The 23,141-nt window shown below is 42.6% G+C and overlaps 1 protein-coding gene across 1 annotated transcript in view; it reads left to right on the forward strand.

The window, feature by feature from the left end:
* Positions 1–23,141, forward strand: part of Dok5 (docking protein 5) — a 150,089-nt gene that overhangs the window by 53,463 nt on the left and 73,485 nt on the right. The window contains exon 2 of the mRNA XM_006984002.4: positions 11,249–11,356. Coding sequence (XP_006984064.1) covers positions 11,249–11,356 — 108 coding nt within the window. The remainder of the gene's footprint in view (positions 1–11,248; positions 11,357–23,141) is intronic.

Below are 23,141 nucleotides of genomic sequence, written 5' to 3' on the forward strand. Positions count from 1 at the left end.
TTTCCCCTTTGAAATTCTCCTCATGTGCTTCCTTTTCCATTCTGTATGTCTGAGAACAGAAGGGAAAGAAGGAGCTGGAAAATGTACATAACAATGTATTACTTTCTCCATACTGGTCTACTGTGCACTGGCTTCCTGTGTTCAGCAAGAGTGAGCTGAACAGTCCATGGTGGATATTGATACCATAAAAGCTCTTTCCAAACAACATATAACTATCATTATTAGCTTTATCTTTTGTAGTACTGGGGGTCCATCCCAGGGTCTTACCTCTGGGTGGTAGACAAGCATGCTACATACTGTTTTGGATTATACTAACAGCTCCACATTTAACTATGGGATATGTAGTCAGAAATGAAGACTATGCAATGAAGAAGGCCTAAAAATTGTGTCACATAATAGGGAAGGCAAGTTTTTGCAAGTTTGGATGCCTTGTTACATCCTTGGCTTTTCCTTAAAGGCAAACAGGAATCCTTGGAAGTGCTTTATGCAGAACGAAGGTGTGGTCACATGAGTGTCTAAAGATGCCCTAGCAGTAGGTAGAAGTCAGATTAAAGAAGTTAGACTGAAAATGGAGAACTCTGAACTGCAGATGCTGCTGGCTTAGGTTAGAGTGTTAGATGGCCCCCACCTCTCACCCCCACAGAGAAATACAGACCCACTGGGCTTGGCTTAGAGAGCAAAATGCACAAACTTTGTGTATTGTGTTAGAGAGTTCATTTTCTGTTTTAAAAAAGAAAATGTGTGTGTGTGTGTGTGTGTGTGTGTGTGTGTGTGTGTGTGATGTATGCGTGAGTGCATGTGTGTGTGCATGCTAGAGGTCTATATTGTGTGTCTCCCTATATTGCTCAACTACTTTATTTTTTTAAGTTTTTTTGTGTATGAAGGAGTCAGAGTTTATAAGCTTGCATGAATAGCCGAATGAAATCACTTTGCTAAATTAATATATGAGTACATAATTTGGGGGTAAAAAACAGGGATTTCATTTTTAGGTGAATAGTTTTCACACTTCACTGTTTGCTGGTGGTGTTTTCCGTGGTCTTGGTACTGTTGGGCAGTGTCATGGTAATGATGGACTGTTTTCAGTTTGTAGGGAAGACATAGTGGAAGCGGTTACCTGCGTCATTTGTGTGTTGCTAATGGTTTCTTCAGAGAACTCCATGTCCACATGTTTGCATGCTTCTAGTTATTTCCTAGGGGTAAGGGAGTCCTATAAGTTTCATTTCTGGGTCAAAGTATAGGTATCATTCTACTTCTGGAATGGTTGTGTTAATTTACACCATTGGTCTGTGGTGCCACTGCTTATTTATTGCCTATGGATGCTTTTTAAGTATTTCAAATTCTCTTTAAACACACTTTGTTTATGATTAACTAACCTATCATTTTGCTGGTATTTTTCTTTGCAGGGAATTTAAACTGTTTTTTGATACCTACATTGCAATTTTTTTCAAATTGTGTTTTCCCCTTAAAATTCAAAAGGTACATGCAGATGAAAAGAAATCCTGTTGTTTCTTCATTGATTTTTTTCCTTCATAAAATACATTGTCTTAATTAGGTTTTCTATTGCTGTCAAGAGACACCATGACCACAGCAACTCTTATAAAGGAAAAACATTTAGTTGGGGAGGCTTATGTTTTCAAAGACTTAGTCTATTATCATCATAGTGGGACATGGTGGCATTCAGGCAGACATGGTGCTGGAGAAGTAGCTGAGATTCGTACACCTTGATTGCAGGCAACAGGAAGTCTACTGTCTCAATGGATGTGGCTTGAGCATATAAGAGACCTTAAAGCCCACCTCCACAGTTTCACACTTCCTCCAACAAGGCCACACTGACTCCAACAAGGCCCTACCTCCTAGTGGTACCACTCCCTTTGGGGCCATTTTCTTTCAAACCGCCATATGCAACATTCTGAACTAGCTTGTTATTCTGTAAAGTGGTGTTGGAAGCAGCCCACAAGTTAGGATGGAGAGGACCTATTGCTTGGCTCACACCTGTCTCCTGTGCCTTGCAGCTCACACTCTTCTTTCTTGATTTCCACATTGTATGGGCCAATGACACCTATAGATGTTGGGGAATCTTTAGACTTCAGCATTTTACCTGTCTCAAAGGGACAGAGGAACTGACTTTGTGAGGGCAGAGTCAGCCAGAGGGAAGGGCAAGGCTCTCACAGGCAGTCCACGTGATCAGCTGTTCCAGGAGTCTATCAGCCTGGACTCTCAGCTTGTTGCCATTGTGACTACAGAAGCCAGTGAGGCTGAAAGGTAGAGAGGTGAGAGAAGATACGAAAAGTGGAGGAGTTGTGTGTGGTACTTCCCGAGGCATCAGCAATGCATGCTTGGACTTTCGGACTTCTGCTAAGAACACGGACTAAAGGAGAACAAGCTAGAGTAGGAAGCCTGGTCAGTGCAAACACTTCTTACACACTTCAGAGAGTGTGATTGTCAGTGCAGACAGTAGGAAGCCTTGTCAATATGAACACTTCTTACACACTTAGTGTCCTTCGGATCTCAATTTCAGAAACACTGTCTTAGACACTAAAGTTGTTGCCAGTGAATTAAAGTCAAAACTTCAACTGCACACTGAAATAGATGAGCTGGGAAACAGTGGTCCTGATGAAAGCATGCACTATCACAGTTAGATGTCGGTTTTTAGAGCCAATAAGCAAGATGCTCACTTCTAACAGGAAGGTTGACCTTTGCACCAGCTTGTGCATTGCTGGGGGTTTAACTTTTCTAGGAAAATCCTGATGTCCACGTTAATCATTTGTTTTCTAGAGCACGGCAAACAAAGTTGACTTCTGCCTTGTTTCAAGTAGCTTCAGGACTCTGGGTAGATGTCTAAGCTCACTCTTGCTGTTTCTCTCCCCATAATACAGAGATGATACTTCCCAGGTCTCAGCTTTGCCAGAAGGAGTCACTGAGATAATGCATACAGAAGGGTCATCTTTCTGCAATAGGTAGAGAAGGAATCCAGAGGCAGCTGGCTATCGGTATTCATATTCTGAATGAGGAAAAATATTTGGTTTGTTTTGGAGAACTTTCAAAAGATTGGGGAAGGGTAGGAGAAAAGAGACTTAACTCAGGACTGTGTAGCTGAGGCTGTATCTTTAAAGTTAGGATAATGCTTGGGGAAGAGAGACAATATGAATGTAGGAAATAAGTGCTGATAAAATGGAAAACACCCATGACCTGCCCCCTTTCCCTACATGCAATGTGTACCTTAGCTTCCTAGAACAAAAGCGTCATGAAAAACCCAATGCCCCCCAAGGTTAAAGAGTGATGCTGGCATTCCACAGGAGGAGGCTGTTTCCAATGGCATCCACACTGAGTATGGGGCAGCAATTTTCACCTTCACTATGGACACTAGATATTTGGTGGAAGGGATTAGGAAGCCTCAGGCTAACATTTTAATATAAATTTAGTGAAGTAAGATTTTGCCTCATGATAGAGGGGGGATAAATGGGATTCTTACACAAGGCTTATCCTCCACTCCATTTCCCCAAGCAGGAACTTGACAGATAGGTTTTTATGTTCATCAAAGATGGCCTAGAGCTATGACTTGAAAAGTTCTACTACAGAGAGATTAGTAAATCAAGGCTTACAACCCAAATCTGGCTCACTGCTTAAGTCTGTATCTCAGAGCTGGAGCAGAGGCTCAGAAATTAAGAGCACTTGCTGCTCTTCCAGAGGACCTGACTTTGGTTGCCAGCACCCAGGCTGTGCAGTTTACAAATGAGCTTCTCCAAATCAGGGGCTTTGAAGATTCTAATAAAGGTTCATCTCCTTCACGTATGGAGTCTCAGATTACTTGTTAATCTCTAGCAGTGAGAATGAGTCATTGTTGTAGTTGTGGTGAAGGTACCTAAGAGTACATAACAGAATGGTTGATCTTGATTGTGACCTTGGAGGGCTCTATCCATCCCTTGGCTCTCTGTCTCTGGATCTGTGGTGAGAAGAGAGCATCACGGCAGTGAGAGTGTGTCACAGAGGATGTTCACCTTATAGGGGCCAGGAGACAGAACACAGGGGTGCTCACACCATGGTGAACAGAGTAGATCTCTAATAGGCTGAAGCTGAGGCAAGATATAACCTTTAAAGGCTCACTTCTTGCAGTCTAGACAAACCTATGAATGTTTTCATTATCTCCCAACGATGGCATGAAGCTAGGAATCCACTGATAAGGGTCAAGTCCTGATGTGTCAGCCATTCCCAAGTGCCCAGAGAGGCACACTTGATCTTCTGTCCATAACATGGTGATTCCCATTTTTTTCCTTTTGGAGAAGTTTGGTGATGTCTGCTGACAACTTTAGTTGTTGTCTGGGTTGAGGGAAGATACCACCATGGTACTTAATACATGGATACAAGAGCTGTTAGTAACCATCTTACATAGTACGGAATGTCCCTTCATTAAACATAAATAAATAAAATGACTTCTGTACACTCAAGAGGAAGGGGAAGGAAGACTATCCAGGAGTTTGAAGCCAGCCAGAGATAAGTGGTAGAACTCCTTTAACCCAACACATCAATATTAGATATCTCAATCTCAACACAACATCTCTGACACCAAATTCTCTGCTAATGATATGTTTATCATTAACTACCAACTGTTTCTGGCCAGTGAACCTGCCCAGGTACATGTCAAGTTCTCAAGACAGAGTGGGGGCAGCGGTTGAAAATGGAAATTCAGCTTTTTAATAGCCCCCACACATCATATTTCACCTTCAGTGTATGTCTCTGGAACTCAAAATGACAACTGATATGTTGTATCAATTATGATAGAATGCCCCTTGTTGTAGTCTCCCAATATCTCAGAGTCTCATTACGATTGGAGAATTCTCTTTATGCATTTATTAATGTAATGTTTTTTTTTTTTTCATGGGTGAGGGTGTAGGTGACATAAGGATGTCAGGGGAAACCTTTCAGGACTCAGCTCTCTTCCTCTACCATGTGGGTCCCAGGGGTCAAACTCGGGTTGCTAGGCTTGGCAGCAAGGGCCTTTATCCAGCAAGTCATCCTGTCAGCACCAACCCTTATTGGGAAAGTCCATGCTGTCAGTCCCAAGTGGGAAGCACTGCACTGTTTGAAAGAACATTACAAATAATTCCTGGCATTGGCCTGAAATTAAAAATTAAATAATGGGGAGCATACTGAAGAGTAAATTTATATGGCCTGATCACAATAGGTTCTTTTTTTTTTTTTTTTTTTAGTTTTTTCGAGACAGGGTTTCTCTGCGTAGCTTTGCGCCTTTCCTGGAGCTCACTTGGTAGCCCAGGCTGGCCTCGAACTCACAGAGATCCGCCTGGCTCTGCCTCCCGAGTGCTGGGATTAAAGGCGTGCGCCACCACCGCCCGGCCACAATAGGTTCTTATTTAGTAGACTTTGTCTGATCTCTAGGACTCTGCATAGTTAGGGGTGATCACCAGTGAGGGTAGACCACACTTGGAGCCACTGATGGAAATGGATGTGGAACAAAGAAAGAATCAGGAATGTTCTAATCCTGTTGAAATTCTGTACTGTTTAGGTACATATCAGGTATTTGCACAGTGAAATTTGCATCTCAGCCTGCTTTTCCTTATGCCACAGACTGTTCTCATCTCCTTAATGACAAGTGTATTTTAATCTATTTTACAGTTATCTTACATCTGGGCTGCATTGAATTTATTCTTTGTTTGAAGTTTCATTTAAAAAAAGTTATGTGTATGTTTGTGTCTTTATGTTGAGTATGTGTGTATGAGTTCAGTTCCCAGAAGAAGGTGTTGACTCCCTTGGAACAGGAGTTATAGGCTGTTGTGAGCCACTCAATGTGGTTGTGCTGAGAACTGAACTCAAGTCCTCTGCAAGAGCAGCAAGAGCTCTTAACCGCAGAGCCGTTTCTCCAGCCCCTGCATATGACTTATAGAACATTATTTTTGCTGTTATATTGCTATAACATTGCGCTTTGGTGCCTTATTGTTCAATAAAAAAAGAGAGAGGCACAGAGTGAGAAACAAAAGTCTACTAAACTTCATACAGATGGGTCAAAGATGGCGCTCATTAGCGATGCTGAAATGGAGGGCTCTTCAGCTTGCATGCAGCAGCCTTTGGAAGGGAGCCAGGCAAAGCTTGGTTTGAGAAAAAAGTGAACAGATCTCCAGAGTTAAAAATGCTCTCATTAAAAACAAGTGGGTCTGAAAAGTAGAGATAAAATTAGGAAATTTAAAATATCTTTCTTTGGGAAAGTATCTTTTTCTTGCAGCGGGAGTACTTTTTATATTTATTTTTACGTACCTCTAGGATGTTCCATTTCTGAGCCCATTTCAGAGGCATGTGCAGAAACAGGAGGTTGCCAATAATAAGGAAGAAACCTTTTCCACACACTTGATGCGAATGAGCGAGTGGCAGTCGCCGCTGTAATTACAGTCCTTGGTACAATTTTAGGGAGCCAATTGACTCATCTGCTCTTCAGACGTAATCGGGATGTTGATAGGGCCCTTCTGCCAACAGCGGTGCTCAGAATGCTAATTTTCATGGATGACTCTCCACCCTGAAAAAGACTTCTGTGCGCAAATCTTACCTGTCCCTTTGACTTGTTTTCTTATGGTTATTTAGTATTTTATTAGACTGTGATTAAAGACCAGAAGGAGAGGGTATGGGGTGAGGGAAAGGGATGATGGGAGAAGAATGTAGACATCAGCCATTAGATTTAGACTGGGCTATAAACATTCTTACATTGCTCATTTAACAATTAAAGATTTTGTTTTGACTCAGAGTCTCACTATGTAGCCCCGTTGGCCTAGAACTCCCTGTATAGATCAGGCTGGCCTTGACTTTACAGAGATCTACTTGTCTCTGCCTCCCCAGTGTTGGAATCAAAGGAGTGTGCTAGCATGCCCAACAACATTTTTTTGGGGGTAATTGTATATATACCTTTAGTTGTAAATTTATACTACACAAAGATCTGTTACCTTTTGCCTAGTTTCCCTGGTAACAAACTCCTCCAAAAACACAGAAAAATGAAAACCAGCTGCTAACATTGATATAATCATAACACAGAGTGGTCTCTTCCTATCAGACCCATGGACCCTGTGGAGCCACCCCAATTTCCCTTCACCTCCTTTGTCTACTTTCAACAACCCTGAAGCTGTCCCCTAGTTCTAGAATTTTGTCCTGTCAAGAATGGAGGTGTAGCTGTAACTTGCTGGTGGGTCATTTGCCTGATGTGCCTGAGGTTTGGGGCTCCAGCTGAGTGGAAAGTGTTGTAGAGCGACTTGTGTTTTCTCTGTGTATGTGTATGCACATGTGTGTGTGTGTACTGGTGTGCATGTCTGAAGCCAGAGGACCGAGTTGGACACCCTTAATCTGTCTCTGCCTTATGCCCTTGAGGGAGAGTCTTTCACTCAACTAGGAGGGAGGGAGGCAGTCAGCAAGCTCCAGTAATCCTCCCGTCTTCACCCCTAACAGCACCGGGATTTCAGACACCCGTGACGCCACATCCAACATTTGACATGGATGCTGGGAATTTGAACTCAGGCCCTATCCTTACACTGAAAAGGTGAACGGTGCTCTTGCTCAGTGAATGAGTCCCTTTCCAGCTGGTTTTGTTTTGTTTTTAAGTTTCCTTCTCTGGCGATTCACTCAAGTTCTTGCACAGAACAACAGGTCATTCTTTTTATTGCTAAAGAGTAGTCCATGTTCTCAGTGTATTGCCGTTTAACCAGCCGCCCGCTGAAGTCTGTGGGATTCTTCTTAGAGTCCAGCTGTTCTAAACAAAACTGCTGCCGATGTACAATGCAGCTTATTTTTGTGAATATATAGTGCATTTCTGTGTGATAAATTCCTAAAAGTGCAAGTGTTCAAAATGAATAAATAATGGATTTTTTGGTTTGCTTGTTTTTTAGAACTAGAAATGTGTCTCAGAGGTAAAGGTAATTGTTGCCATGCTAGTGACCTGAGTTCAGTTCCCGGAGCCCACATAATGGAGGAGAGAACCCATTTCTGCAAGTTCCCTGATCTCCACATGCGCATCCTGGCATACATGTACATGTGTGTCTGTGCATGTACACACACACACACACACACACACACACAGAACACGAGAGAGAGAGAGAGAGAGAGAGAGAGAGAGAGAGAGAGAGAGAGAGAGAGAGAGAGAGAGAGGGAGAGGGAGGGAGAGAGAGACAGAGGAAGAGAGAGAGAGACAGAGAGAGAATAATGTAGTAAGAGTGCAGGTGTTGGTCATACATTATTTGTAGTTTTTAAAGACACCACCACTTTCTTTGGCAGAGCGGCTGGACCATTTTAAACTCCTTTTAAACATTAGCAGAGTTACTTAAGTAAATTCTTCACCTCCTGCTGAGGATTTGATGGTGACATCTTTGTTGTTTGTTACCATCCTCATCGTTATCTTATTCCAGCCATCCTGATGGGGTGTAGTGACAACCCATTGGACCATTGACTCACACATCCCTCATTCATAAGATGTGGACAGCTTCTCACGTGCTTCTGAGCTGCCTGAATGTCTTCTCTGATGACATCTTTATATGTTTTCTGCTCATTTTGATTTTGTTTTTGTGTCTAGATCATTGACTATTTTCTTGTTGAGCAATGAATTATTGATCTATTCCAGATACCGTCTTTGGTCAAATGCATGGCGTGCACAGACTTTCCCCAGTTGTAGGCTTGTGTTTTCTCCTTTAATGGGCTTTTTCCTAGAGCAAATGGTTTTAATTTAACCGTGTCCAGTCTTCTATGCATTGAGCTTCTGATGTCAAGTTCAAGCCCTCAGCGCAGACCCGGGTCCCTAAGTATTCCAGTGTTGTAAAAGTTTTGGGCTAGAGAGATGGCTCACAGCTGCCTTTACCTCCAACTCCAGGAGATTTCAGCACCCTCTTCAGGCCTCTACTTCAGACACCAGCACACAAGTGGCATATAGTCATGCATATACATAAATAAAAAACATTTGAAAGCTTATAATAATTTTATTTGTAAGTCCACTTTAAGGTATTTTTTTTTAATAAAGTAAGTGTTTTAATGCTTAAGCCAAGAGGAGTTGATCTTTGTTCTCTCTTCCCGCCCTCCCTCCCTTTCTACACTCCCCCCCCCCTCCGGATGTCCAATTGCTCCACATGGTTTGTTGAAAGGTGATTTTTACTCTATCAAGTTTCCGTTCCAATTTGTCTTCATCTTTTTATATTCCTTGGAAGATTCAGTAACCATGCAAGACGAAAGCTAACAGAACTGACTTTGACTATACTGATACTTCTGGATATTTAAGAAATAACGAAGTTGTGGCACTGGGAGGGTGAGAACTCAGTCAGCTAAGCTCTTTTGTGCAAGGGTAAGGGCATGAGTTTCATCCCCAGCCGGGGTAAGAATTGTCATGTGACCAAAAATTGTCATGTGGCCATCAGAGGTGTGTTGCTTAAGCAAATTTTCACATCCTGTGCTCAAAGGTGTGCTAGTCATCACGGTGTGGTGAGAGAGAGGCAGAGAGAGGCAGATCCCAGAGACTCGTTGGTTATCCAGCCTAGCATACTCTGTGAGTTTCTGGTCATTTAGAAGCTGTATCTGAAAGAAGGGATTTAACACTAGTGGTTGCCATCCAGACTCCACATGTGTGTATGTGCACACATACATGTGCTTGTGCACCTGTACATACATGTACATATTAAAAAATAAATAACATAGTCTGTTTAATTACCATATTAAATTTTATTAATCAAATAAAAACCCCAAACCTATTCTTGTGACCCACAGCAAGTATTAACAATTTGATGTTTCTTTTTTATGCATTTTAATATAATGATGATCATGGCATTGAGTTTTTATTCTGTCATGCCTGTAACACGTCACTAACATTTTCTATGCCATTAGAAATGTTTAAGCGGGCTACCAAAGTTATCTACTTCTAGACTGCATGTGTGTTGCAAATGTGGCATAATTTACTATAAAACATTATGTATCACATGTATACTGATGTAGTTTCTAATACGATGATACATTATCTCATATATGTATAACATTTGCATTGTATGTGAGAGATGTATATCACTTGTCATAATATGTACCACACATTTGTATGATTGCTTTGGCTGCCTTTATTTTTAGTATCTTTTATTCTGTGACTATTTCATACATGCACATAATGTGTCTTGACCACATCTATCCCCAGTCCCTCAACAGGCTGCAGGATATCCCTGCCACCCACCTTCTTGTCCCTTCATTTTTGTAACACTCTGACCCCAATTAGTACCACATACTCGCCTTTTAACATGTCTTGTTGGCTTGATCTTGGGCAGGTCTCATGCAGGTAACCACAGCTGTGTGAGTTCATGAGTGCCACATAGCCACGTCATGTCCAGAGCACAGCATTTCATAGCTCTCCTCCCATCCCCGCTTCCATGATGCTTCCTGAGCCTTGTGGAGGCAGGGCAAGTGATAGAGGTGTCTTATTTAAGGCCGAGAACTCAATGGTCACTTATTCTCAGCACTTGGACCAGTCATGAGCCTTACACTGCTGTTATTGCAGAGAGAAGCTTCTCTGGCCAAGGGTGAAAGAAACCCAGATCTATGAGTATAAATATCAACATTTGGAAGCACATTGATAACATGACCATTTAGGAAAACAAGAGTATAGGTTCCCTCCTAGAGCTAAGGATGTCTGTCTTTAGTACCGTCTAGGTGAGCAAGGTGGGTTAAATTATCCATAATAGAAGCATGATAACTTTGCCACTCCTTACTGCTGAAGACTGAATAGTTTCTAATTCTGGTTGTTATATATAACAACGTCCTACTCTGTATCCAGTGGCATCAGACCCACTTGACTCTATACTCTTCGGAGACGAGAGGGTTCATCTCTGCATCCCACCTGGGCTGAGACAACTGATGTATGTTGAGTCACTGGGACAGACAGAAAAATGGTACCTAGCAAGATTTCTGACAGTTAGTAGCAAGCCCAGATTCTTCACCCTTCTGTCAGGTACCAGCGGATTTTTATTTCTGGAATTTTTTTCTGAAATCTACTAGTGATCCATATCAAAACATGGAGAAATCAGCCCTCACATACTTACTTATTTTGATTCCAGTAACTGTTGGAAAAACATAGTTTGCTCATTTCCCCTAGACTCGTACTTTCCCAGACCAACCTTCATTTCCAGTGTGTGAATATTTCACAGGTGAAAACTGCAAAAGGAAATGTTGAAGTGCAAATGTCAGAAGCAGTCAAGTCTGGGAATGCTGAACTGTTGTTGCATTTATCTTTACCTTGCAGATTTATCAACGATGCTGGTTAGTGTTCAAGAAAGCGTCAAGCAAGGGTCCGAAAAGGCTGGAGAAGTTCTCAGACGAGCGCGCTGCTTACTTCAGGTGTTACCACAAGGTAAGAGCCCGCAGCTCTCCAGACCTCGGCTTGGAAGGAGGTAGCTTGCACTTATTGGGAAAACACATCCAAATTATTGACAAAGGTCCCTATTTTATTTTTATGTGAACAAAATATCTGCAACATAATATACTTACTCACTGATTATTAAAAATGATTAATATAAAACTGTTCCTGTGGTTTCCTGATCCTTTAAAATTATTTTTCTTTGTTCTTGAGAATTTCATGCATATTCCAATGAAATATGGTCATATCTGTCTACTGCTATAACTGGAGGCATGAACCCATGAGAGGAGAGCCTAAAAAAGAGGCAGACTATAGTCTCATGCAATAGCCAACTTTTTTCAGAGCACCGGACAGCTTATACTCTGAGGGTTAAGAAGAGTCACATGAGTAAGGTGTTCAGTCACAAGGAGAAGACACACATGGCAAAAACATGTTTTTCCAGAGAGGCATATGAATAACAGCAGCTGAAGTAAACTCACTCCTATCCACTACACCTGGGAGGAGGCAAACATACATTCCAAGAACAATTCTGTGTTTTAATGAAACAGAAGTCACAAGACTCTTGTCTTGTTTTCTCACAAGCACTCAGAATTCTCATAGGACTCCATTCTTGGACTGCATTCTGATAATATACACCCTCTATTTCCTCATCCAACTCCCCTCATCTCACCCCTAACATGTCCCCCTTCAACTTCACATCTTTCTTTTTACTTTTTTTTTAAAATTAATTCACTAAATCCAATTAATGCTGTCCATAAGTGCATGGTGTGGGACCATCCACCAGGCCTCTTTGCCCTTTAGAATTTTATGTGAAACCAGTAGAGACTCATCCGTATGGAAACCTGACTAGGTGGAGGAAGGGGACAGATTCCTTTTTTGTGCAGTTCTTATACAGGTCCTGTGGTGTCTTCCTTATGCATGTTTAGATTATATAAACATGGGAAGCAGTGATGTGCTGCTAAACCCTTGTATACTTTCTAAAGCCAACCTCTCTGATTCTATTTTAAATGACTGGTACCCAATCAAGTGCATCCAGATGTATATGTTGCATGCCAGTTTGCACAGAAAACAATGCCAAAGGCATGGCTTGATTTACTTCCTTGGGAGGCCTTACCTTCCAAGGTAGTTTCAAGTACCCAAAGCAGTATTTGGTTTGTAATTTGGGTAAATAATAAAGAGTTGCAGTCTCTATTAAAAGTGTGATGGCCCTTAGCTTGTCATGAGGATCTCATTGCATTCCCCTCATCTCCAAGGTGTTGCTGGAGGTCTTCTCTCCAGGTTCCACCAAGCCCCACAGTCCCACAATCCACGTATAAAATAATCACTCAGATGCTTATATTACTTATAAACTGTATGGCCGTGGCAGGCTTCTTGCTAACTGTTCTTTTATCTTAAATTAACCCATTTTTATAAATCTGTACCTTGCCATGTGGCTGGTGGCTTACCGGCATCTTTACATGCTGCTTGTCCTGGTGGTGACTGCAGTGTCTCTCTTCCTTCTTCCTGTTTCCCCAATTCTCCTCTCTCTTTGTTCCACCTATACTTCCTGCCTGGTCACTGGCCATCAGTGTTTTATTTATATAGAGTGATATCCACAGCACCAAGGCCTGTGTGACCTTTGTTGAAAGAATTCAAATGAGTCAGAGTATATTGCAGAAGACAGACTTGGCTTATTACAGAGTAAAGCAAGGCACTTTCAAGGGGTAACAGTGGGCAGTGGCCAAAGGGACCACTGTGATGATCTCCATTATAGGCAGGGTTTATTATATTCCTAAAGCCTCCAGAACAGTCAGTGTTCTAGAGGCGTGCTTTTCTGCAAGGGGATTAGATTGGCAATGCATATGGACTAACTCTTAGGAGAGAGACAGTGATCTGCCTTTGCTCTTTACTGTGAAGCCTCCACTAGACAGTGTTTATGAGACCTTCTCCATCATTCTGAAAGTCATTTTTCGGCCCAGGACCAGTGATAAGGCAAACTGTCCTTCTGCTGACCATGATCAGAGGTCTGCAATTTCAATTCCTGGGTTATAAGATATTGATTAAAAAGGTGGGGGTGTGTACCCCCCCCCACAGACTTTCATATCTGTCAGTGTCTGTTACCTGGTGACCTCTTCTCTTCAGAACCTCAGCCATCCCTTGCTCTATAATTCAACAGATACCTGTACAATCTGATCATTGTATGTGGCCACCCATGCCCTTCTCTCCTTCTTTGTGTGTATAAATTCCAAGTATTTCCAGAAATAATTCATTCTTTATGAACGCCTATACTACCTTTCTGGGTATAGAAAAACAAAAGAGAAAGAGAGTATTATATTTTGCTGGAAGACATGAGTGCATCTAACAGAAGGAAGACAAGGGCAGACACTCTGTAGGGGATCTTTCCAATACTTTCCATCAGCTCATGGTGGCGGCTCTGTGTTTGAAGTGTGTGGAGACTCCACATACTTCCCACAGCCACTGCTGACACTTCTGGGAACCAAGCATCCTGCCTGCCTATTGCTGGACCACTGGAGTCTGTATGACATCACTTTCCTCAGCCAAATCCTTCCAGCAGCTTGTAGGATCACAGCATTTGAGTTCCCCTGGCCTGTGCAACCTCCTAGCTCAGTCGGCACAATCTTATCTTATTGTGTTCCAGGACCCTTGGCTCCTTGATGTCTTTACACATCTCTCCATCTGTACTTTCTCTTTTTCCTGGAAGCCTGTTACTCCCACACAGCTCACTTCTTTACTTGGTTCAGTCATTATTGAAATTTCTTGTAGGTAATACTTGTTAACCTGTTTGGTTAGTGAAACCTATCACAACACTCCCTCCCCATCTCTTCTTTCTCCGTTTCCTTAATGCTCACTACTGTGATGTTCTCACTTGGTGTCTGCCTCTCCCACATAAAATAAGATCCACAATGACAACAGGCTTTGTGTGAATGGGTGTGAATTGAGTGGTCTCTATTAATTATTAGTGCCTAAGGCAGGACAGACAACTTAGTACTTTTTAAGTATTAAGAAAAAAATTATCAAAAGAAGCATCCAAAACCAAGGAAAGGAATTTTGATTTGGAAGACATAGGTGGGCATGGTGATGGGACCAGAAAATGTCAAGACTTGGAAGTTTTAAGACAGATTTAAAGTCTGCCTGTGCATAAGCTGAAAAGGACCCCTTGCGCATGGCAGGGGAAGGAGGCTGAGGACACACTCACTTGCCCTACTTTGGACTTCTACCTGCTGGTTTGTGATTTAATATGCAAATCTTCGGGGAACTGGGTAAGCTGGGTTCTCTTTCATCTGTAATCATCATTAACCAAAGTTCAAAGCCTAGCGCTGAAGAGGAATTATCTCCATTAAGCCTCCAAGCCCTTGATGAGTTAGTGTCGCCCATTCTTTCTCTTTACTCTTTCAAATCTGATGTGTTTAATATTAATCTCTTGAGGGCACATCAGTAATTCTGAGATGTGCATTTTTTATCTAAATGCTGTGTAATTTATGAATCTTGATAATAAAATACCAAGGTTATAAGTAGCACACTGTGACCAGATTTCAGAATCTATTCCAATATAAACAAAGAGATTTCTAAACGACACCAGAAAATGCTCTTTGATCAACTCAGACATGGTATGGAGTCTGGTAGAAAATCTATAGTGTTTGTTAGTGTGCATTTCATTGTTCAGAATGCTATTTCTGAAAATGCCAGATTTGAGTATCTGAATCTTTTTGGAGTTTTAACATAAAAGTTGACTGTAGAATTTAAAAACTTAGTGCATGCTTCACTGAGCACATAGCTAAAGGTGTTAATGGAAAATAAATGTATGACTACAAGACACACAGGGAAAAAAATCATTTTTCACATCTTAGCCTCCTTCCTGAAGTTCCCTTCAAGCAGCCTGAGCTGTCAGAGATGCCATGAAATTGATTAACTGTAATTGTGACAATGTGAAGCCTCCAGTGACTTTGAATGTGGTCCCTGCCCTTCTGAAATGCAAACTCCCTGTCTGCATTTAGGAAAGAACATGGCTAGCCTTGGCCAGGCAGGTACAGGCTTGCTTGCCACACTTTACCTTGTGGGGAGAGGTAATGATCAGGGCACACTCTAAGGTGGAAGGGACAGGTCACCTCCTGGTTTGGGAGGCCTGGGTTCTGTCCGAGCTTTGCCTCTGTGTCTGTACATCTCTTATGTAGTTGTTAGCCTCTCCTCTCCCCATACTTATCCCTCCCCTACTCACTTCCCCTCCCCCTTTCTCACTCCCTTTTTCTGCTCTCTCCTCCCTCCCCTTCTATCAACCTTCTTCCCTCCCTCCCTCCCTCCCTCCCTCCCTCCCTCCCTCCCTCCCTCCCTCCCTCCCTCTCTACCTCCCCCTCTCTTTCTTTCTCTCTTTCTTTCTTTCTTTCTTTCTTTCTTTCTTTCTTTCTTTCTTTCTTTCTTTCTTTCTTTCTTTCTTTCTTTCTTTCTTTCTTTCTTTCTTTCTTTCTTTCTCCTTCTTTCCTTTCCTCTCTCTCTTCTTCTTCCCTCCTTTTTTCTTCATTTCTTTCCCCTTTTCCCTTTTTCTACTGCCTTCCATGTTCTTTCCCTATCCTCTTCTCTCCTCTCCATGCCAAGCATTTCATACAACAAATAAATTTAATCTAACAACCTCTCCAGGAACATGCTGCTTTTATGCATGTCCCCATTTTCCAGTGTCCACTGGGCCACTTGATGTGTTAACAGAGAACAGTGAGGGATGACTACCCCACTGCAGCACACACATGTGATGTGTTTAGAAACCGTGACCTTCTAATTGCATTATGACTTCTGCCATTCTACCAAATCCTTCAGGCATACTGTTCTGCCTCCATCCTCATTACTGACTAGACCACTCTGGTGTTTCACAAGACTGAAGTCATACTCTATTCTTAGTTTTTGAGAAAATGGGACTCTAGGTTCTTCACAGTGAGCTAATGGCCAATGTCTTAAAAATTACTTCTCTGCAATTAATCTAATCTCCTCCTTTCCCCCTCTCCCTCTCTTGCTCTCTGTCCCCATTCCCCCCCCCCATCTTCTGTGTCACAATTCCTTCTCTGGTAATGAATTGAACCATTCATTTTCACTTAGTTTTCCTTCCTCCAAATACTCACTTTTTTGATGTAGCTGGCTGTGATGACTTTTCAAAATCTCAGACTATGTCCTAACCTTTTCTTTCAAAGTTCAGATATACTCAGTGTAGCTGTCCTCTGGTCATGCAGGAAATTACTGGCTAGATCATAGTCTGGAAATTTCCTTTCATGCAAGAGAGCATGACTTCATATCTCCATAACCTGAATTATCCTCATGTGTAGATGTGTTCTCCAGCTGGAAGCCCTTACTGACCCACAGCTTTGGGTGTAGGGAGAGTAGGAGAGGAAGCCCTCCCATTTTACTGATTTTGTAAGGCGAGGGGGCACATGTGCTGAAGTGCCCCAGAGCATGTTCAAGCAGAATTAACTCTCTCTCTGCCTAAGCTTGGTTCCATTCTGTTGTCTCCTGGCTTGTGGTTTGCCACCTAAATCCATGCATCTGTTCACGGCAGTAGCAGCAAGGTATCCTGGGCTCTTCCTTCTTCCTCCCCTCCACATCCAGCCTCTGGCCAAGTTTTCATCTTCTCTCTACACAGAACCCCGCCTTTCCTGGTCCATGTGGAAAAAAGTGATGGTGTCTCCCAATCTCTTCATTGTCTGCTCCTCCCTTATGATTCTCCCAGATCCTGCCCGAGTGAGTCTGCTGGGACCACTTGGCATGGAGGTTCTGCTACACTGGACACCATGACTTCCACTCATGATGCTGTGTTGGGAGAGGTTATTTCCATTTTTTTTTTTTTTTTTGGTTTTTCGAGACAGGGTTTCTCTGTGTAGCTTTGCGCCTTTCCTGGGACTCACTTGGTAGTTCAGGCTGGCCTCGAACTCACAGAGATCCGCCTGGCTCTGCCTCCCGAGTGCTGGGATTAAAGGCGTGCGCCACCACCGCCCGGCTTACTCTTCACAATTCTTAAAGTTATACTTTAAGGATTTTATAAAATCACGCATCTTCCTTGAAATAAATTTCAACAATTCTGAAACGTTTATAATAAAATAGGACACAAAATCTGACGTCAGGCCCTAGTCCCTGTCTTCATAAAAATGACTAATAGGTTAATAAATGCCTTTTTCAGTCCATTTGTCCTATAAAACATATAGAAACACATTCTCAATCATATGTAGGTTGTAGTTTCAAAGGGAAAATAGAGCAATTCACTGCACTTACATCATGTGTAAGAAGACTCCAAACCCAGTTTTTCTCATGCTCTTACTGGGTTGTATGTAAGTTGTAGTGACAATTCACTTGATATTCAGAATATTCTGGTTTGTGATATAAGTGGTGTGGTAGCATCAGCCAGTCTAGTCCCCCTTTTCCCTGCCTTTTGGAAACAATGCTAAGTTGGTAATATATGATTATCCTTCATTAATAAAACTGCTCCTGAGTATAAGTTACTGCTATTCCACTACAGTTTCAGCAACAAACTGATGCACAGACATGATTCTGACATTTCATTGATAAGAATTCAAACCTCAGGAAGAACTTGAGTCTCTCTTGGTACAAAAACCATGCTAGCTCCTGCCTCCATTTCTAGAAAGGTTATCTGGGTCACAGGACCACAGCCGGCTTATGCAGGTACCCTGCACCCAGAATCTCTTTGCAACAACAGCCAGCTCATGGAGGTACCCCACACCCAGAATCTCTTCTATAAGCCTCAAATGCCACATTTTGCAGTTCAGACACCTCCGTAAAAAGAGACACACAGAACACAGGGATTGTTTCCTATTGTTTCACTATACAAATAAAGACCAGGCTCTGGGGAGACAGTTCAAATATGTCACTCAGACAGGCACAAGTCGAGTTTATTTTAAATGACCAAGGGAGCAGGGATATTTTTGGAGAGGCAGAAACCCACTAATACAGGGGTTGGGCTGCAACTGTCTAGACTTGTTCTTTCTTCAGAAGTGTTTTAGAAAACGTTTGCCTGAAACCACTGTGTTCAGAGGCTCTGAGCAGAGACTTGTGAGTGAGCACAATGCTTTGTGCACGGGACTTTGCATTCAACTTGAGCACGCCTCCATGTGTTGGTTCCTTTCACTCCACTGTCTCTACCATTCTTATTTTTATAGAAAAGGTAGTATAATCAAGTTAAAAATTTTAGAATGCATTACATGAAACTCTTTTGAAAATTTTAAATAGAAATGTTTATAAGAGTTCCCTAAAATTTGAAGCATCATAATTATGTGATAATAATAACTATAATTTAATTTAGTGGGTTACTTAGTAATACTTTAGGGCATATAGTGGGCTTGGAAAGGGATGATTTTCATACCGTCTTCATTTTAAAGATGACCTACAAAAGTAAAAGGGGTTTATGCCTCTTTGCTTTCAGTAGGATAATGGCCTTCATTTTTTTCTAAGAATGAAGTAATTTGAGGCTTCTGCAGAGATTTGCAATTTGCATACACAAAGTGAATTGCTCACTTAATTCATTCGGTCCCACAAGGGAAAAAATAATTAGGATTCAGCCAACAAAGGCAAGGCAGAAAATTGCCTTTTAGGCAGTGGTCTCATTTTCACTTGGTAAACATAAATAAATCATCATCTGTAAATTACCATGAGTAGGAAACAGGCGAAACTGGAAGTCAGGTCCTTGTTTTCCTAAATGACGTCCAACTCCACAGCACACCAGGATGGGCTTGGAGCTTCCCAAGCAGTGCCCACTAATCGCATAATTCCAGCACACATATCCCTGTTCCTCGAGGGAATATGACTTTAAACATCCAATTGAGTGAATCTCCCCTTGAAACTCTAGATGAAATTTCAACCGTTTCTTTATCTAGTTGCAAAATAATCCATTTGGAAAATTGAATTGTGTAATTTGCGATTGTTTTCCAAGTTGCTATTGCAAAACCCTCTTAGCAGCAAATTAAACTTTTAAAGTATGGCCACTTTGCTAATTGCTGGCTGTTAAACATTTATTTCAACAAATACCATCATTTATGATGAATAAGACATCTGGCATGTAACTTTGAAACAGACAAATTAATTTGCAGTCTATTTTTAGTAGTTTTAAATTGGGTGGCATAGTTAAAGATTTGTCAGAGCTTTAGGAGAGAGTTTGGTATTTCTTTCTTTCCATGGACCCATGGTAATGTGGATAGTCATCAATTAGTTCTTAAGTTTTTTCTGTCTTTTCCTTAGACTAGCTCTAACCCAAGTGGAGATCTTAATCACTCATTGACCCATTGCTTGTCCTCTGCTCTGATTCCTGTCCCCCCTAAGGTTAAGGCCACAATAAATGGATAAATGGTCATTACTACACACAGCTCCCACCTAGTGCCATTTATCATAGATTCCAATGGTCCTGCAGGCTCATTGTACTGGGAACCTATGGCCCACATAATAACCATTACAATACACACAGACACAGACACACACACAGACACACACACACACACACACACACACACACACACACACACACACACACATACACAGATTCCCCCCACACACACACACACACCCTGTTCTTCATCTGCTATGGTGATAAAACACTGCCCAAAAGCCACTTGAGGGAAGAAAAGGTTTATTTCAGCTTACAGGTTACAGTCCAGGACTGAGTAATTTATTTTGCTTGGAAATTCATGTTTTCTTTGCCTCTTGAACCCGTACCCATCCTCAAAACTCACCATGGGAACCCCTGGTCCTGACTGCAGAGTGGTGGCAGTGTTGATCCTTGACATTAATTTGATGGTGTGAGGTACTTAGCAGTGTGGTCTACTCATCTGCATTTGTTCTTTACCATTTTGGAGATGAGTTAACATCCTCCGGCTCAACTTTCTTACATATTAAATATAAAAATGATGAAAAAATTGAAGGCTATATTGATATGAAGTAGTTATAACTCAATACTTGTCATGTTAATTAGGAACTATATAAATGTTAGCCACAAACATTGTTACTATGACTTCATTATATTGTCTGTTACAATATAGCAGATGACCCCAGACAAAGCTGAGAGTCCCTTCCTTACTGGGATTGTTGTAGGAAGATTCCTGGACCCCTCCCTTTCGTTCATGGAGACTTGATCTACATAGTTCTTGGGAGTCTGCCTGCCTGGATTCCAGTTCAGAATCCCTGCCACTGGTTAGGAATAGTCCAACGCTGAGCACATGGTTGAGATGGCTGTCATTTTGCTTGTGTTCGCAGGATCTGATGACAGTGTCCACCCCCTCAGTGTCTGAGCTTTCATTGAACAAGTCCTTAAGAATGATGTACTCCATGTAGGTCATGGTTCTCAGCACTGGTAATACAATGGTAAACCAAATGGATGACCCCCATCACTACTCTAGTGAGGAGAAGAGAGATGCAAAGAAATATATAAAGAAAATTACCTCCAGTGTTTACATGGTAAACCCCCATGCCATCAGCTCTCCTGTGCCCATGGTAAGGTGTGCAGATCATGGCTCCTGTTACCACCAAAGAGAGAAAGTGATCAGGAAAGGGAGTGGTAAGAGTGGGAGAAGAGGACCGTGTTTTCTTTTGTTTTGTTTTTTTTTTAAGACACAGTTTTTATTGATTCTTTGGGAATTTTACATCATGTACTCCAATCCCCCTCATTTCCTAGTCCCTCCACATCTGTACTTCACCCTTGCAGTGTTCTCCCACAAATGAAAAAAAAAAATAATTAAAAAAAGAAAACAAACAAAACCCACTTTGCTCCTCCATCTTTCCCACCTCTCCACCACCTCTTCATTTGTCTCAGCAGCATTGGGAGCTGTGGTTTGTCATGAAGTATACTCTAGTCCACGCAGCTTTGCCTGCATTTGTTCATCGTAATTAGGTGGTGGTCAGATTCAAGGCCTGGCTTTTGGTACACGATCAACACTGGACTCTCACTGAAACTTCTCTTGAGTATCCTGCTGCTGCCCTGAGTCACAGACATCCTGCAGCTCGGGTTCCACAGGACCAGTCCCTTCATGAGCACAGTCATAGATAGGGCTGATGCTGGGGTGGGTCAACTCAAAGAACTGGATATGGGCCTGCCTGGGTGGTAGCTGAGTCGGTCAGTTTATGTCTCTGCTGGGAATGCGCCTCATCAGGCAAGGGGCAGAGCCAGGTCTCCTGCACCCCCAAGCCATCAGCTCTCCTGTGCCCATGGTGAGGGGTGCGGATGTCCATGGCTCCTGTTACCACCAAAGGCCAGTGAATTCCCCAGGGAATGGGCTGCCACCTGAGGCCATATTGGTGTCTAAGGGCCACACTGCCGCTGGACTCATGGTCCTGCTGCAGCTAGGGTCAGTGTTGATGTCCATGGCCCATGTTACCACGGGGTGGGGTGAGGGGAGGGCGTGCTGAACCATGTGTGTTAAAATCTGAGGGTCATGCTGAGCTGGCCTCCCCCTTTGCTGACTCCGCCCTTTGCTGGCCCCGCCCTTTGCTGGCCCTGCTCCTCACTGGCTGCTGCAGCAGGACAGTTGACCTCGCTCCACACAGGAGAGCTGGTTCCCATAACTCTGGCCCTGGGAGAGCTGGACCGTGGTTTTAAATGGAGCAACCATTTAAAGAGACACCTCATGCCAATGTAAGTGAAGGGAGCATGGGAGTGTGCTGGGGCATGTGGCTGGGAAGCGCTTCTCAGTGAAAGGTAGACAAAAGCAAAGGACACACGACGGTTCAGTGGTCATTAGGGGTTCCTCGAATGAGACCAGTTCCGTTTTCAAGATAAGATTATGTTTTTCAAATGATGAAGTCCATTGTGTCAATTTCATACAGCTGGAGTTAGATCCCTTCAATACAATCACTCTGACAGTATGGCTGGGTTTGCAGAGAGGTGTGTGAGAGTGTTCTGGAAGTTCCAGGGACTGTCCACTAGGCAGACTTCAGGTGCAGCCTTGTCACTCCCGGCAGTGGAAGGAGGGCGGTTTCCCTGAGAGGAGTCCAGGGAGTGTGGGAGGAAAATCTGCCGTTGGGATATATCTTGAAATGAGTGAATCCGATTTTTTCCTCAGACTGATTTTCAGGCAATACCTTCCAACACGATCAGACACTGGAGCCAGAAAGCATGCCACCAACAAGGCAGCCTTCTGTTATTTCCTACATTGCTTCAGGAAAGGCAAGCTGGCCAGCCCACACCATCTGCCCAGAGTCTGTTGAAAGGAAGATGCTGTGATGCTGGGTGAGAACTTTAGTGCCTGGCTCATGCTGAGGTATGAGAATTCTCAAACGGGTTGAGAAGCACAGCATTTTCCATTTGCATCTCATCAGAGATGTAAGCTAAAGGGACCCTCCTATCCACCTGTGCCTGCTTCTCAACATGTCCTAAATAGAAGACTTTACAGCTGTGATCAGCTTGGGCTGTGCTTGCTGGGATGCCCACAAGAGGTTTATGCTAGCTTAGAGTCCATGAACATGGTCCCATCCTCAGCAGGCTACCTGTGCACGCATGGATGCATGCATACACACACACACACACACACACACACACACACACACACACACACACACACACATCACCTGAGGATGTACCAGCAAAAGCCTGAGGAAGGTGTCCATGTGTAGATAAGATTGTTTGATGGATGTGTATGCTGGTGTACACACAAGACAGTGGGCCTTACCTGATTAAATTTATTGGCTATGCATGTTTTGAAATTAAAAAAAAATGACTTTCTAGTAAGCCTAGCAAAAATTGGGGTCTAAATTTCCAAACTAACTTAACAAAAAGCATTGTGGTGTGGGGACAGGAAAAGGACATCTG

This window comes from Peromyscus maniculatus, chromosome 4 (genome assembly GCF_049852395.1).
Source record: "Peromyscus maniculatus bairdii isolate BWxNUB_F1_BW_parent chromosome 4, HU_Pman_BW_mat_3.1, whole genome shotgun sequence".
Classification (NCBI taxonomy): Eukaryota; Metazoa; Chordata; class Mammalia; order Rodentia; family Cricetidae; genus Peromyscus; species Peromyscus maniculatus.